Here is an 18,294-nt window from a genome sequence, read left to right as displayed (position 1 = left end):
AGGAAGCAGTCGGCATGTCTGGCTCCTACCCTTAAGGGCGGTTGGGGGAGTTCATGTGCTGCCCCATCCTCCGCCTGCAGGTGCAGCTCCCATTGGTTGGGTCAGGGCAGGGGAGGAACTAGCGTGAGTGTGGTGCACGGGTGCTCAGCGGGCAAATGTTGAGGGGTTACGTGGCACGCACCTCTTCCGCTGCTGCCTGGCTCTCTTCTCCTCGCGTGGCTGGGCTCAAGCTGCGGTGCATGCCCTGCGGTGAACCGCAGTCTGTTTGTTGCCCCATCGCCAGCACCCAGGAGTTTGAGGTATGTTTATCCCTGTCTCCGAGTGCTGGGAATGGGGCTGCACCCCTATCCCCCTCACTGCATCCCTCCCCGTCCCAGCCCCCCCACACTTGCATCACTGCGTCCCTCCTTGTCACAGCCCCCCAGACACCCATCCCCCCGTCACTACATCCCTCCCCATCCCAGCCCCTCGCACCTCCATCACTGCATATCTTCCTATCCCAGCCCCCCACACTCCCCGCCTCCCATCATTGCATCCCTCCCCGTCCTGTCCTGCCCCCCCACACCTACCCATCCCAGCCCTCTACCCCTTACAGCACTCTCCCATCAATCCTCGCCACCTCCCAGAGCTGCAACCACCCTCTCCCTCACCCCCTACAGCCCTGTACTCCATTCACCTCCATACACTGTTGCACTCCCATTATATCCCTGTACACCCCTGTGCCCTCCACATCATCAGGCACCTGTAGCCTTCTGCCTCCCCCTGCATCCCCATCCACCCCACATACTCCCCCACACTCCCTCCTCTCTCCTTAACTGCCCCCTCTCATCCCCACCCTGCTCTTGTCCTTGGCCTCTTTCCCTCCCCATCCTCTCTCCTCCACCACCACCCCTTTTCCCCTCCAGCCCACCTTCCTGCCTTCCCGGCTGGGTGATTTAGGCAGCCTCTGGAAAAGTGTATGAAAAAGTCTCTGTGTAGGCAAGTGTGTGCATGCATGCATTGTATGCGTGTAAGAGACTGTGTGTCTTTGTGTGTATTGCTGCATGTGTGTATACCTGTGTGAACAAAATTTGCAGCCTAACTCTTTGACTTTTATTCCTTTTGCTGGCTTGCGCACACACAAAAATTGATGACAAAATCTGTGTGAATTCATTTCATAACAAGTTTTTTAAAAGAAAAGTGAACTCTAAAAGAAATGTATTATTTCTTAAAAAATGAATGTTGACTAGTAATTGCAGAAGAGCCAATGTATCATACATTTCTCCCTACCTTTGTCTAGCTGAATTATAAACTCTTTGTTGCAGACTTTCTCTGTTTAATTGTATGTCCAGCACCTACCACTCTGGAGCCCTGATCTTAGTTGGGGTCTCTAGGAACTAAACAACAATTGTAATATTAAATAATGTGGAAGTCGATGTGTTAGTGCATGCTAGATGTGTACACATGAATAGACATGTCTATCTGCATGTAGGTGTGGGAGTCAGTCTCTACAGATTTATTTATATAGGTATCTGGACAGGTGTGCATTTCTGTGGTTATGCTCTATGGATTTGTATTTGGGCTTCAGGAGTGGGCCTTTAATGGACTTATTGCAGCTGTAATAATGTGTGGTCCTGATTCCACACATAAAATTACAATAACTTTAGTGAACAGAAGACATGGAGCTGGTTATGAAAAATGGGAAGAGGGGAGGGAAAGAATCATGAAAACCTTTGTGAAATTTCATTTTTTTAAAAATTACTCTCTTTGACTATTTTGCTGCCGGCTCTAGCATCCTGTAACAAATAAAACCTGAACTTAGCATAATACATCTGTCAAAACAGTAAATATGCCTGTTTGGGCCTTGCAGTGAAAATGAGCATGTGAGGGCAGGGGAGAGAGCAAGTGATGGAGTGAGGGGGGGGAAGGGGGGGGCATGTCTTCAAGGAAGGGGCAGGGCAGCAGGCGGGGCAAAGGTGTTAGGTTTTCTGGAATTAGAAAGTTGCCAACCCTAATTGAGACAATCAAGAAAGCTTACAGCTGTGTTTCACAAACAGTAATCAGTAAATAAGCAGCCTTCTTATTAAGCTATTTCCACAATTAGCTTTCTTGGTTCTTTATTCTAGATGGGGACAGGGATGGCCTATAAAACCAAAAGACCAGAGGCCATGGAAACAAGTCTACAGAGCAATAACAAAGGTGATACGACAGAGAGATCTGTCTACAAAACCATTTAGGTATGCTACAGAACAGAGGAATGGATAGGTGGGATTCTGTCAGTTCTATATGATGCTGAAGTGATGCATCTAGAACTGTATTTTATGTCCTGGTGAATTATGGTAGATTTGGTGATACAAAAAGTGGAATTTAGATTAAACCAACAGTTTCATGCTACATTTCCTCACTACCTTCACTGGAGAGTTTGTTTTTCTTTCCTTCCTGCCTACAGAACTGGCTTACTTTTTTGTAATGTATGCTGCCTGCGTAGCAGATAGAAATTGTTTTGTTAGTTTTTCTTGCCTCAGCAAATTGGTTGAAATGCTATTCAGCTCATAACTCTTCCCCTTTATTTCAAGATCATAAGGTGGTAGATTTTGGGGAGAAGAGAAAGGGGTGAGACTGTAACTCTGTTTGCAGAAAATGTGAGTGTAATGAGTTAAGATCGTATCATACGTCATGTGGGTGGCATATTGCCATTTTTATACAACTGCTTCATTGTACATGAAGTCTGCCTATGAAACCAAGGCCATAAAGTGGTGGCATCCTATTTCACTGACAGAGATCCAGTCGCTAATATAAACCATACAAGGTGTTTGGTGTCCTAAAAATAGTGAGAATTATGTTTAGAACAAAATAATTTCAGCCCATAGATCTTTCCTAAATCATAAAATACTAGCAGATGTAAAAGTACAGATGAACTACAACGCAATATCTATCTCTCTACTTCCCTCCAGATGATTAAGTTAGGCTCATTCTTGTCCTCTATTATCCAGCTGTCCTGCAGGTTGTCATTGAGCATTGTTAGAAAGCACCCTTGTAGAACACAGCTCTATATTGTAAAACTTCTTGGAGAATAGGAATTGGTCAGGAAAGGTCTGACCATGTTGCTAGACTAACGAAAGAGGGAATTAGCATACTTTCTTTTCAGAAAGAAAAGGAGTACTTGTGGCACCTTAGAGACTAACCAATTTATTTGAGCATAAGCTTTCAAATAAATTGGTTTGTCTCTAAGGTGCCACAAGTACTCCTTTTCTTTTTGCAAATACAGACTAACACGGCTGTTACTCTGAAACCTTTCTTTTCAGAATAGTTCCCCGGCTAACTCTCAGTCTCTGAGTATGCTTGGGGCTTTGGCGAAAATGGTTCAGTAGCCCTCTGCACCATACATTTGTACCTTTTTAATACTATATATAAAACTTGCAGGTTTCTGTCATCAGGTTGCAAATACCTCCACACAGCCTGGTTAAGGACAAGAAGTCCCAGTTCCTAGCTATCTTAACTGGGCCAAGGTCATGTTGGACTGCAGAGCAAAACACTGGAGTGTTTCGTATTGTATCATTGCAGATAACTGGGGAAATATCTATACGACACTTGTACTGAGCCTGTGTCTTAGAGATGAGATCCCCACATTGAATCGAGACAGAGGAGGGGAATATGCAGTTTGGCCTAATGCCCACATTGCCTAAATTTTCTTTCTCTTTAAAACGGGAGGCAAAATAAAATCTGTGGTATTTAAATTTAGAGCCGTTAGATTAAAGCAGCTTTCTGTTTTATTCTGTATTTAAACATATGGGACCAAATTAATCCCTGATGTAATTCCAATTGAAATCAGTGGAGTTGTATAATCTTCTGGATGCTGCAGTGAGTGGGAAAAGAAAATTGAAAAAGTAGTTTCTGATAACATACCTTTCACTTTCCAAAGATGAGGCTCAGGACATTGCAGAGCTGGGTGTGAGGCAAGAAAATTGGAATAGGATGAAGAAAAAGGCTTCCAGTAATGACAATGGGAATGTCCCTTGGGTTGACTGGCTCTCATGTCTGCCACAGCGGAGTTGATGTGTTGGGATGAATTTGTAAGCTTGCCCAAAGGATAATCTAACTCAACACCAGTAGCTATTATTTGGGCTTGTTTTGTTGCTGCATGAAAAGTATGGGGGCTTTTCCAGCCACTTGAGAAGTACACAAAATTCTGGAATCAGCATTCGCTCTCCTAGGTACATGTTTAGAGTGCAAGATTTATTGGGTGCTCAAAATAGCATTTCCCCAATCAGCAGCCCTCCCTCATTCCCTAGGAGCTCCAGGAGCCAACAGCTGTGCATGTTTGTTCCAAGTGATTTCATTTGCTGCTGGGTGGCATTAGTGAAATGTTCCAGGCTCCTTATTGGCGCATTATACTATGTCATCCACTATTTTTCGAATTGTTTTGAGCTCTTAATTTGCTCCTCCTCTGGCAGCCCAACAGCACAGTGAGATTTGGAAAGTGGGGAGCAGATTAAAAGAGAGATGTAAATATGGAATTGTTTTCTATTTGTTCTTTATCCAGAGCAGCAAAGAAAGAGAATGTTGGTGCTTAGTTCCATTTTTCTAAAACCTGCCATATGAGGAGGTGACTAAGGTGAAGAGGTCCCCTGAAATTCTAAAATTTGTCCTGGTTGTTTTGGTTTTTGTTTTTTTTTTGTAAGGTGCTTTTGCTATATTTGATTGTTTATACAATGCTGAGGGGCAGTAAAGGAAGAAATAGCGCTGTAATACAAACTGCCTGGCCTTGTCATAAAATCTAAAAGGTTATAGTATTGGTATATATGTGATGGCCTTTACACATTTGCCAGGATGTTAAGGAGGATGTAGTGTTGAGAAACACAAACAAGTGCCTTCAACAGTCTGGATTTGTGTTTCCTGATTGTTGCAGCTTAAGACTGTAGCCGTATTTGTGCTTTTAATGGAACACTCTCTCTTAATGCAGTAATTGACACAACTCTTTACTTGGAGAAATTTCTAAAGATAAATTTTATTAGAAGTTACTATTTTTAATGTTTGATGGCTTGCTTTGTGCCTTTTCATTTCTCTGTTAAATGTTGGCTGTAGATCCTGGTTATCTCTGGACAATACCACAGAGCAGGAAAATGTGTCACACTCAAAGAACATAAGATCTAGGTAGAATGAGGAATGGGTCAGATCAAAATTGCTAACCACAGTTAGTCCTGATGTCATTACCTTAGCCAGAAATAAACCACTCACAACCCCATCTCCCTATTGCCTAGTAACTGACTAACTTCCTAATATGTGGGTACAGTTTTGTCCTCACTAGGGTTTTGCTACATTTCTTTCCCTGTCCAAAGGAGTTAAAATGGTGGGGTTGCGATGCCTCAGAGAGGAATTTTGCTGTATTCTATCTGGCGTAAGAGTCTTTGGAAATATCAAGTGTGAGTGAGTGAGCGATGCAAAACTGGAAACCTCCGAATAAAACCCTGTTGTTCTGACTTCAGTACAGGGTGTATGCATCTACTGAGTTTACAGCATAAAATGATACTTCCCTTAAGGTTGATTTCCTTATGGTGTGTGCATATGAGAGGTATCACATTGACATGCTTGGACACTGAAGTCCTCTGTCAACCAGGACTTTATGGAGTCTCCGGCTTTCCCTTTTTGAAATGGAGTAGAGTATTTGATTTTTATGATTTTATTTTATTTGGTAGGGTTATGAGATGGAAGGGGGTGAAGTGTCGAGAGTGTCATTCTTACAGTGGAAATCCTTTTGGAAGAGGAAGGTTTTGCAGCATTTCCTAAAGGTGATCAGACTCTGGATTCATGTGATCTCTTCTGGAGGTGGTTCCATAGCCAGATCCCCATGATTGAGAAGGCTTTGTCCCCAGCTCTCTCATGCTTTGTCCTGGACTTCGTAATCTGCATTGTACCAGAGGAGCATAGTTGTCGTGTTGGTTTATAGATCAGAATTTGATTTTTAATGTAGCTGGGGCTTGATGCATTCCGTTTTGACTAAATTAGGACTAAAGTCTTAAAGTAGGAGCCAGTGGAGGGACATGAAATAGGCAGCCACATTCTTTATTGGCTGCAGCTTGTGCATCTTCTTCATGTTTCACTTCCAATTCAGTGAATTATAGTAATGAAGCCAGAGGTGACACATGCATGGACCAAGGGGAGGAAGGGACAAAGTTTCCTAGCAAAGTGGAAGTTAAAGAAGGTATTTTTAGATACTGATACTACCTAGTCATCAAACCTACACATTGGTGTAACCAAAGGAATGACGTGCTGGCCAGTTGGTACTTGAAGTCGTTTTTCTCTTTATTGACTGGGACATAAAACTTCTTCTATTTGCAGTTTTTAAAAACTTGAATAATAATTAGAGAGAACATAGTGGGTGAGATAATATCTTCTTTGGGCCAACTTCTGTTGGTGAAAGAGACAAGCTTTTGAGTTACACATGTTCTTCAGGTCAGGGAAAGGTATTCATGTCAGCTAAATACAAGGTGGAACAGAATGTTTAGCATAAAGTAGTTAACACATATTCTAAGGAACCATTCAAGGTGAAGTGGCCCGTTAATACCTCTGCAGTCACAGGGCAAAAAAGGGGGGCCAGTGGCTTACAGATGATTGTAAGAAGCCATAAATCCAGTCTCTTTATTAAGACCATTATTTTTAGTGTCTAGCAAAGTTATGAATTTAAGCTCTCGGGCTCATCTTATGAAGGTGTTGTGCAGACTTACTTTGAGGATGAGAACTGAGAGGTCCGATATGGAGTGATCATTCTGTGAAAAGTGTTCGCCCACAGGTGATACGGTGTTTTAGTCTTACCATTTTTCTGTGTGAGTTCATTTGAGAGCATAGTGATGGTCTGGTTTTGCCAATATAGTTGTTATTGGGGAATTCAGTGCGCTGAATAACATACACCATGCATTTGATAGGCATGTGTAGGACCCATGGATCTTCAAAAGTGTGTTGTGGGGGTATTGATCATAGTAGCAGTGGAAATAAATCAACAGCTTTTGCACCTGTTCTATTAGAAGGGTCTGATGTATGAGGAGCTTGGTGAGGTTGATGAGTTGTTTGAAGCCAGGAGAAAGATTTCAGGAAAGATTTCTTTCAGGATGTGGTGCCCATCTAGTATGGATTGTGATTGTTCAATTATACCCTGTAGGTACTAGTGTGGGGTGGTAGGTGACAACTAGGGTTGTGCAGTTGAAGGTTTTTTCCCCTGTATTGATGCATATTCTCTTTGGGTATTTGGGTCACCCATTCCATTATGTGATCTACTTCTCTGGTAGAATGTTCTTTTTTCGTGGAGGCGGTTTTGAGTGTGTTAAGGTGTGTACCCTGGATTTTCTCCTCAGAGCATATTCTGCGGTATCTGAGGGCCTAGTTTAGGATAACAGATTTCTTGTTGTTACTGGATCTATGGATATAAATTTGGTAATCTAGGGGTTTCTTGTATATAGTTGTCTGTAGCGTTCCATTGTTGAAGCTCATCGTGGTTTCCAGGAAGTTGATGCTGGTGCAGGAGTGTCCTAGAGAGAGTTTGGTGGATGGGTGATGTTTGTCGAAGTTGTAGTGGAAACTTATGGGGGAGTTTAAGTCATCTGTCGAGAGGGTGAAAATATTATCGCTGTATCTCAGGTATATCAATGATTTCTGAAATTCTTCCTCAAAGTGGCCCCTGAAAAGGTTGACGTATTAGGGAGCCATCCTACTACCCATGGCTGTTCTCATAATTTGGAGAAAGTGTTTGTTGTTGAATGTAACATTGTTATGGGTGAGGATGAAATGGATAAGTTTAGCGATGTGTTTGAGGGGGATATCTGAATGTTGTCCATGTCTTGTAGATATTTGAGACAGGCAGCTATTCATCACTGTGAGGATGTTGTTGTATAGGGAGGTGACATCCATGGTGGCAAGGATGGTGTTCATAGGGAGGTTGTTAATGTTTCTGGAGGAGGTCGGTTGTGTCCTGGAGGAAGCTGGCCCTTTGTGTGATAAGTGGTTCGAGGATGGTTTCTATGAATTCTGATATTCCTTCAGTGATCGTTGTGGCCTCATATGATGGGTCTGCCTGGGTGGCCTCTTGGGGCATGAGCTTGTATTTTGATTTGTTTGGGCAAGGATTTGATGATATCCTTAAATTTTTGAGTGAACTGTAGTATGGGGTCCTCTTTGATTTCTTTATAGTAGGTGGTGTCAGTTGTCGGTTCAACCTTGTATTTAGCCGTAATGCTGTGAGTACCTTTCCTAGACCTGGAGAAGATCTTGGTGTAGCTTGGAAGCTTGTCTCTTTTGCCAACAGGGGTTGGTCTAATAAATTTATTACCTCACCTGCCTGTGTCTCTAACATCCTGGGACCACCCTAGCTACAGCAACACTTAAAAAAAATTGGTAGTTTAAGGGTCATGGGCATTACTCCATATGCTAGAGAATTAGACAGTGGGTACCTGTCCCACTGCAACACACACACACACACACACACTATATATATATATATATATATATATATATAATATACTTGATTCAGAAGTTGGAGGCATCACCTCAGAGCTGATGAATTATAGGTTGATGGTCAGACTTACTATGGCTGAGAAATTGAGCCCTGGGCAGTTTCAGCTATAATAGTAAAATCAGAGGGGGAGATGGAGTTTAGATTAGCTTTGTCATTCTCCATTAGCTAAGTGGGGCAGGGTTCTTGCCCATACTCTGCAGTGTGATGTGTAGCAGAGGAAGTCTTTGCTCTGCAGTGGTGCATGAAGGACCACTATATAGAAGGTGACTCCAAAAGCCAATGGCACCGCAGCAAAACAAGATTAAACAAATATTTCCAGAACAGCTTTAGAAGGGGGAGCTGATTACATCTTTTCAGCCATCTCCAGCCACTTACACACAAACATCCTGAACGAGCAAGACTGAAAATGAGAGAGGGAGGAAAGCATTTGGTTCAAGTACAAGAAGAGTATTTGTTTTTAACTAAAGTTTATTTTTAAAAAACGTTTTTCAGTTTGCATGCTGTGTTGAACATATCACAGGCATTGTGATATAGAAGACTTGCTCTGTATGAGGGAGATTATGGCACCATAAATGGAAACACAATGGGAAAAGCCTTTACGCATAGCAGGGGAACTCTCTCTTCCCACAGTTGTTGAAGCTGCTGCACTAATCGGTGTTTGTACTGGTTTTTTGCCCTGTTCTTCTCTGAGCTTGCTATATATCACTAGCCTATCATCACTTTATCTGCGTACAATGAAAGATGAACAAAAGCATTGCAGTCATGTCCTGTTGTATGTCAGAATTTAATGAAACACAGAGAGAATAGGCAGACTGAAAGGACATTTGGGGATTACAGAATTACATGTTTTAACTTAGTCACTTACTTACAATGAAAGCTTTGACACCATAAGAAAGGCATAGTCTGTGCCACCGGAAGGATTAGGCCCAGCTTCTTAATTCCTATTACCTTTCCCACCCTCCTTTTCAAACCTTCTTTTATTAACACAAATGTCATTGATTACAGATACAACTTGCCTGAGGAAGGAGCGTCTGGCCATATAATTCTGTGTTTTCTTTGTCTGAACCATAGTATTTACTCAAATGCAAAGAAGGTGGGGTTTGTTTTTTCTAAATCAATCCCACAGCTCCTAGTACGTGCTTTATTGCCATGGTAGAAGGGGTGGCAAGGTTGTCCTGAAATGCTTTCTGCTATTAGCAGGGTGGTCACCCCGCCTTTCTGGGTGCATCGTAGATGAAGAGATGAAAGCAGTAACTCACTCAACTCCTCAAACTTTCTGGGTTTTTACAAGTGGCATTTGGTTCAATTCCTAGGTTTCCATGTTTTATTGGGAGGAAAGCAAGCACTGGGGGGAGGGGGGGGGGTCAGCACATGCACAAAGACAGCAGTAGAACTGAAACTGAAATATTATGAACAGAGTGGGGGAGTTACCTGAAGTAACTTAATATAGTTTCTGTTAAACCAAGAGTGGGTTCTATGGCTATCTTTCATCTGGTAAGATTCTGTTGTATTAACTGGAAGTGGCTGAACACTAAAAATCAAGTTGATGAGGCAGAAGGATAGGAAATAAATCTATATTTATGGGACCAAATATTTAAAGAGGCCTCAACCCTGCCGCTCTTTGCAGGCACAATTAATTTTGTGAGCAAGTGATGGCATTTAGTTGAACAACCCGATTTTTGGATGCCATTGCATAGATAGATGTCTCAGTGCTTTCGGTTGTGCCCAGAACCTGCAATTGACTGAGGATGCAAAAACAATTTGTTTTTGAAAAGTTTGCCCATAAAGAAAAAAAATCAAATGAAAATATCTAAATAGAGCATTGTGGGGAAAGCTGCTGCCACCCACACTTTAGCTGCTCAGTAGAGAGAGGCCTTCACTGTCTAGGGCTGTTTGTCAATCGCACACCTGTCAGCAGCATTTAATTTGCTTAGGAAGACAAATCAAAAAGGATTCAGAAACGTAAAGGAATAAGTGAGTGTGCTGATTAGCACATTACTATTGTTAACATTAGTTAGCTGAAAGGGCTGGTTTTCTGTTGAGATTCTGTCTTCAGTGTATAAGCATTCTCTTCTAACAACTTTATATATCTAAGGTCTTATACTACATAGTTCTCTAGCGCTCTTTAAAATTGGAAATTAAAGAAGGATTGCACGTTCGATTAGCAAAGCCGTATTAGCACAGTACTTCATTAATAACCACATTGTGATTTGCTGGGTTATCAGTGGGCTTAGATATTCTTATTGCAAGATTCTGGAAAAATTGTGCAGTGATCCAAGTTGAAAATTAATGAAGTGTGACAACTGAGCAGCACAATCCAAATCTCAAACTCTGAGTGCAAAACGCCTTGGTGCATTCATTGAGGGCCCAGTTCTGCCAACCGCACTCACAAGGCACTCTCATTGATTGAGGTACTATTTAGCTTGAGTAAAGTGGGCAGAATCAGGCTCTAAAGAAGAAAAAATACTGCATCTGTCAAGGGAGCTGCCCAGGCCCTGATATCACCACTTCTGCAGGCAGAGCTACCTTGGATTCTGTGTCCCTGTAGCACGTGGCCTTAGAAGCACTGCTGGAGGGGAGAGGGGACAATTGGTTATGTCTGCCCAGCTACATTATTCTCATCCCAGGCCTTCAGAACAAGTGATGCCTTGGTCCACACTCCTCTAATGAGGAGGGGGCCTGGGATGGGAGACAAGAAGCTGGAGCTCTTGTGGGGAGGGCCATTGTGAGGGAGCTGGAGCATCTGCTGGGTTCAAAGACAGGGTGATGAGATGTATGTGCGTCTAAGGCTTAATATTGTAATGAATTTCGTCCACTAATCTAACTGTGGGGAAAGCAGCCTTAACATAGCAGAGCCCTGTTGTAGCCAGCGGACTTGCTAACACTGCTGCCTCTTAAGGGCTAAGGGTGTCATGAGGTACCATCACACAGGAAGTTTTGGGAACTCTAAGCTAATGAGATCTTTTCCATGGTCCTGTATTTGTGCCGTGACTGTTATATTTGGATGAATGGCATTATTGATAATGAAGCTATGGTCTTTTCTACTTCCCTGTCATTAGAAAGTGTGGTTGTGCTTTAAGGCAAGGAAATGGAGCCCGACAGTATTAATTGAACTTTATTGACATTGTGAGGTCCCCAGGGATAGACCCCTATTAAAGCCTATCTTGCTGCTGAGATGTATTTGGCCCTGAAGTGTCTTCAGTGGGAGTGTTATGATTCAGAATAATAATTACCAGCACTGTGTAGAGTCCGAGGTCTTTTGTCCAAACTACACGATGACTGAAACTGCTAGGTAGTTTCCCTGCTTGTACTTCTTAATGACAAACTGTGGGGCACATAGTATTCTCCAACTGCAGAATCACTGACAAAAGAATGATGAATACGGTCTGTTTGCATTTAATACGATTTTGTCTAGTAAGAATATTTTAGCACATTGCTGAGCTGATACGCTGTCAATGCAATTGTAGCACACACATGATCCGTATATTATTATCAAACCACCTCCTTCAGAGCTGATTCAGCATCACTGAAAATCTTACTGAGGAGTACATTTCCACTGAAATGGGATTTGCATGCTAAAAGCCCTGAGTCTGAGTACCAAATACTAATGTTCATTTGAAAAACCCAAACCTTACAGCATGAAACCTAGTGGGTGCAACTACTTAGTTAAATTCTAAAATAGCTGAGATGGCTGCTCTTTTAAATTGAAAGTGGGTAGAAGGATATAGAAAAATCATTAAATCATTAACAATATTTTGTTACAGTAATGGGGCAAATTGTGGGGACTTTTCTAAACCATACGTTTTCTGCCCTAAACAATTGTAAAAACTATTTTTAAATCCAAAACGTGAGTCTGCGGCACTCAGCAGTGTTCACTAATTATTCCTGAATCCAATTTATGAGGAGCTAGGAAGAGAGAATTATGCTGAAAGGAAATAAATAATTTCAGATGGAAGAAATCTGGGATGATCTAATCAACAGACCAGCATTCCAGGGCTCCAGAGATATCCAGCTTCCTCCTCATTAATTAAAAATTAATCCATTGTTTGATTAGTTGCAAAAGTTCTTTGTATTTCTCCTTCTGCAAGAAGACTGAAGTCTGCAAAGATTCTCTAGCTCCAGTTGTCCATTATATTTACAATGGACTTATCTGTGGTTAGTTACTGTAGTATTTATAGTTTTGATTAACTTTTCATCTCACATGCATTTAGTGTAGTTGAACACATGGTTGGTAAATATCTTAAGTCTTTTTGGTCCAAGTTATGTTCTGTTTGGAACTTTAGTTGGACAATAATACTAACTAAAAGTGTACTCAAGTTTAAAAAAAGCTCTGTTTTCTAGAGTCTCAAAGCATGTTTTTGTTCTGAGATTTAGATTTGTTGTCTCCTGGAGCTTTTTTAATTGGATCCAGCTATTAGCAATATTTACTCATTTCCCCTGAAGCGAGTCTCCATTCTGCAGACCAAAGGCTTAGTACAAACTTTTTAGATTTTTTTGTTTTTATTAAAATGCATGGTCTAAATTACTTGCTTTCTAAATCTTATTTGCAAGCCTCAGAGGTAAAATATTTTCTGTATGTATGTTTCCTTGTTTGCATGTGTATAATGGAGCTCTCAGTGACCTCAATCATTACAATATATTGTATAAGCTGTGTGTGTATTTTAACTATGCCTGTCTGGCCATTGTTTGATTTTTGTAATCATTTGGAAGGTAGGTGGGTTTCAAATACTAAAAGTGATTGCTTCACTTCAAGGACTGTTTGAGATGGTCTAAAAATGTTGTCTTCAAAATAAAGACGTCATTGGCAAGCTGCTGGTCATTCAGCATTCTTGAAAATCAGGGCACTTACAAATTTTCTTACTATATTTATATTAGTAATAACTTTGATTTAAGAATTTATTTTTATGTTATAAGCTTTTTTTTTAATTTTTTTGTGGGTTTGAAAATAAACTAATCAGTGTCACTGGTTTCTAGTCAGTTTTACTTTCAAGTTCATTTGCACTAGCAAAATGCTACAGTGTTTGGATTGTGAACAGCACTGCAGGGCATTATCCATTTGTCTAAAAATTAGAATTTTTAAATAAAATGAACATTTCTATTGGTCTTAGTTTTTTTTAAGCTCTCTCTGACTTGTTTTTTTTTTATACAAAGCTTTAAATTTGGGGCTTAATGCAACCTGACAGCAGCATCCATTCAAGACATTGGTCTTCAGGCTAGCAAAACAAAACAAAATAACCCTCCACTCCGATAACTTTGTTTGATTAATAAATTGAAATGGTATGTTTTCAGATGACATATCTGTAACAGTCCCTGGACCCAAATTGTGCTGACAAAATAGTGGGATGCTTTGCAAAGTCCATATTATAAATACAGGAATTTTTCAGCTTTTGAATGGAAAATTGGTAGACCCTTCAGCATAATCCATAATGCCAATTGGAAGGGAAGAACATTTTAGTAGCTTAAGATGATCCATCAATAACCTGATCTCCTACAAGACGTGCAGCCAGTCCTACAGCCCCCAAACCACTTTTCCTCCCTCCTCCTGAGCATCAGGCAGCAGTTGAGACAGTTAGTCAAAAGGACAACCATAAACTTCAATTTTGAGGCTGAAAAAATAAATTACATTCCAGAGTTTGGCATGTAGGTCCTGCAGCTGCCAAACCCAGATCCAGTGTTTGTGCGTGGTTACAGGTGTTATTTCAGAGCTGGAGTACATAAAAGGGCCGGACAAAGTAAAGCACAATCAGCTCTGCCAGCAGCAACTGGAAGAGTTGCTATAAATTACTTTTCAGGTTCAGTTTGTGCTGAATATGGTATAACTAGCCAAAAAAACATATGGTGCATCTCTCTGAGCCATGCAGAAGAGCACAGAGAAATGTGTAGAGTGAGAAGGGAGAGTCTGGCATGGCTCTCGATATGAGAAAGAGTAGTGAATTCTTATTTTCACCCATGAGTCTTTGCTTCCCCTTTCCCTCTTCCTTTGCACCAGGGAGGGATGGATACAGAAAAGCCTACACAGGATAGAGTATGGTTACTTCTGTCCCACCACAAACGACTGAGTTTTCAATATTTCTTTTTATATATGTTCATTAAAGTGCCCATAAACATGACCCATTAATTATGCAGCAAAGCGGTCCTGTCTGCTTTAAGTGTTGGATGGAAAGCAAGGAACTGAAGAATTTTTTTCTCTCCTTCATATATGCGTAAAACTCTTAATGTGAGAGGGATTAGCACATGATCTATACTAGAAAAATTACCTGTTGCTGTATTAATCTGAACTGCTGCTGAATATGGTTTAGCTGCAATGGTGGTTTAGGACAAACTACATTTGGTGCCATGTTACAAAAAGACTTGATCAGTACATGCTCAAAGCAAGCCTTAACTCCTCTTGTGGCTAAACCATCTTCAGCTGCACCCACTGTTTACTGGCATCCACTACATATGATGGATTAGAAAGCAGGTGGGAATGATTGAAATATTGTATTTGAAACAGCGCTAATAATGACTGGTTCTCCTGCAGTTTGAAAGTGCCTTTTCGGCTTTGTGAAAACAGGAGGCGAACATGCAATCTGAGGATAACAGACATGTTGATTCTACCCCGACTGGTGATTCTCTGCACCTCAGTTTTGGAAAACGGCCATAATTTCTACTGATCCTGAGAATGAAAGAAACAAATGTGTGCCGTCCCAATTCTCACACAACTCCTATCTTTTTTTCTAAATATATTAACTGAGGCTTAGTGCCAAGAGCAAAAACCCTTTGTAGGAAGCAATAGTCTAAGGAAACAGATGCAATTTAATTGTTCCAAGTTTTTTTCAGATGTGGCTGATGATCAAATGATAAGTATATACTAGCAAGAGATACATATAACAGACAACATGGTTAAAATAGTATGTAAGACATGAAAAATACATATCACAATAAGCACCTCTTTTCTTTCATACAGCCAGAGAGTTCGTTCTGCATGTAAGATTCTAATATTTTTAGCTTGTCAGCAGTAACTTTTAAGAAACAGACTACATCCCCATCACACAATTAGTCTTTTTATTGTTTGTTTTATATATTTATTACTACTTGTTTAATAAATGAGCCCAAACACCTACCCCCCAGCCCTGAGTTTCCTAGATCCCTTATAGTCAGAAGCTGCATTCCAGCAGTTTTATGGAAGCGGCCACACAGTGAAGAAATCAAGGACACAAGGAGAATTTTTCCAAAGCCTGTGACCATTCACTTGTTAATTATTTTAATGAGACTGTCAATTCAGTTATATAAGCCTCCGAAATTCCTTCCTGTGATGTAAAGCTGATGATGGGTGACTGCTGAATCCTTAGAAGTTCAGAATTGTATCCCTTGCTGTAGTAATGGTAAAGGGTGAACAAAGAGTTGTGGAGATTGTAGGGGCTTTAAGGAATAGCCTGCATCAACTTGAAATTGACTAAAACATCCTCTTCTACCTCCAAATTGTTCCCAAGAAAGACCTGTTTCCAGCTTTCACTTTCTGATTTTTTATCGGTAAATCTGTCTTTAAGAAGTGATTTGTCCTAGATTAGTAGATAATTATATAATTTAGACTCAACCTGCCAAAAATATTGAAACTACTTACATTTTATTATTACTGCAAAAACGGATTCTTATATACTGCCTCTCCCTTGAAAGGCAGTAAAAGCAAGCTGTACTACAAATAGTTTTTAATGCTTTCTTTTTGAGCGAATGCTGTGCCAATAATAGAATATAAAATGTTTGACTGCTCATTGAGTATAATTGAAAAAGCCATGATGCAGTGTAAGATGACACTTAAAGCCACAGAAGTGAATGGTTAAAAACAAATCAAAAAGGCATCAAAATGCAAGGAAATATAAAGCATGCCAAAGTTTTGTAAAGAAGCTGCATTTGAAAGCTGTACTGGCCATATTACCCATTTTAGTAGCAATATTATTTGCTAGCACTTTGCATAAGCCAATAACTAGTTTCACTGAAATGCATTCGGTACAGCAAATCAGCAACTTGAGCATAAGTAGATGTTCAACGCATTCTGCAAGCTGTACTGGCAAAACGTTTGTTTACTGACATGTAAATTATTTGTTTCATGTTTTCTCATTTACCTTTGATCCTTTTCATCCCAGGACAGATGCAGCACTTGTCCCCCAGATACAATTTGCACAAAACTGTGTTTTAGCCTCATGCCCCTAGGTTAGACACTTGCCTAAAGGAAATAATGCAATTGTATCTTATGTCTGCTTCCAGAGCTTTGAAGCAATAATTTCCTCTTTTGTAAAACTAGAAAAGAAAAGGAAAAAAGGATTTATTTATTCTAATGCTAAGTGTAACTTTTTAAAAGTAGTTTTGTAGAATAATAGTTATCATTTTGAAAATAACAAACTCTCACTGATTCAGCGGGTTTAAACTGGGATTGGGATTGGTTTGAGAGTTACAGGTGCTTGTTTTTCCAGATATGTTGGGGTCCAAAAATCCTACTAGAGATGCACATTTTATTTTTAGTGTGTCAGATGAGTATTAATGATCTAATGCTTTATAGAGGCACATGACTCAACGCTCTAAACAGCATCTGCCCTTAAAATAGGAACTTCATTTGTGTCCATATTTAGGGGCACGTAGATTTTAAGCAAGATTAGCAAGGCCTACTGAAGTACTTGAAAATGTTTCACAAACTGCCATTCCTCTAAAACACTTTAAAAAATTGTAGTTGAGTGACATTGTATCAAGTGCGTATTTACACCGACACAGTATGCATGTTTAATATTTATTTTCCTTTTCCAAAGGTTCGACATCGGTGGTGTGAACTTGTTGTTAAACACAAATATACAACAAGATACGCTGAGGTTGAGAAATTCCTCAAGGAAGATCAGGTCAGTTTAATTTATTAATATTTTCAAAATAAGCACCCTGTGTTGCGTCAGAGTATAAACTGATTTTAACTTACTCTCTAGCTGTGAATTGTCTGATATCTGAATCTGATTCACAGAGTAACTGCTTTGCATCTGAGACCTACACTATCGGGCTTTTATAATATTCACAAGTAGTTTCCAAGGTCCTGTCTTTCTAGGCAAAAGATGCTGGTTTTACAATGGTGATTAAGCAATTTAAACTCTGTTTCAGCCAAACTAGGTTAATGAATGTGGATGGAGCAAAACCTTGTTATAATCAAGTTAACAGTCCAGGTTATAGCTCAGGGAGAGATTTAGGCTGGAACATAGTTTTATAACTAGGTTAAGCCTCAACTACATTTAATCCATGCTTAACCATAGTTGTAAAACTCTTACTCAGTTGTTGATGAGGTCAAAGAATCCTACCTCTTGTGTATATATTACATATATGCAGTAGGTCCTAAATCAGGGATGGGTAAACTTTTTGGCCTGAGGGCCACATTGGGGTTGTGCAACTGTATGGAGGGCAGGGTAGGGAAGGCTGTGCCTCCCCGAACAGCCTGGCTCCCGCCCCCTATCCTCTCCCTCCCACTTCCCGCTCCCGACTGCCCCCCTCAGCACCCCCAACCCATCCAACCCCCCCCCCCCCCCCGCTCCTTGTCCCCTGTCCTCCTCCCCCCCCCCCCGGCTCCCTATCCATCCCCCTGTCTCCTGACTGCCCCGCCCCCTATCCACCCCGCTGTCCCCCGACAGGCCCTCCAGGACTCCCACGTCTATCCAGCCCCGCCCCCGCCCCACCCCGCTCCCTGCCCCCTGCCCCCTTACCATGCTGCTCAGAGCAGCGGCGTGGCTACGTGGGAGGAGGGACAGCAGGGGAGGGGCCAGGGGCTAGCCTCCCCGGCTGGGAGCTCAAGGGGTGGGCAG

The 18,294-nt window shown here is 41.1% G+C and overlaps 1 protein-coding gene and 1 long non-coding RNA gene across 25 annotated transcripts in view; one reads left to right on the top strand and one right to left on the bottom strand.

Annotated features, from left to right (window-relative positions):
* Positions 1-18,294, top strand: part of AOPEP (aminopeptidase O (putative)) — a 393,415-nt gene that overhangs the window by 367,288 nt on the left and 7,833 nt on the right. For all 24 annotated transcript variants that reach the window (XM_043547078.1, XM_037901726.2, XM_043547087.1 and 21 more), the window contains one exon: positions 17,266-17,352. In XM_043547078.1, coding sequence (XP_043403013.1) covers positions 17,266-17,352 — 87 coding nt within the window. The remainder of the gene's footprint in view (positions 1-17,265; positions 17,353-18,294) is intronic.
* LOC122465899 lies at positions 11,638-17,916 on the bottom strand. The gene is made up of 2 exons (XR_006291034.1): positions 16,588-17,916; positions 11,638-11,846 (listed from the first exon to the last, which is right to left on the bottom strand). It is a non-coding gene; the product is annotated as an uncharacterized LOC122465899 (long non-coding RNA).

The sequence above is a fragment of the Chelonia mydas genome, chromosome 5 (assembly GCF_015237465.2).
Source record: "Chelonia mydas isolate rCheMyd1 chromosome 5, rCheMyd1.pri.v2, whole genome shotgun sequence".
In the NCBI taxonomy this organism is placed as follows: Eukaryota; Metazoa; Chordata; order Testudines; family Cheloniidae; genus Chelonia; species Chelonia mydas.
The sequence above is the reverse complement of the archived record's forward strand: the minus strand, read 5'-3'. Positions and strand labels throughout refer to the sequence as shown.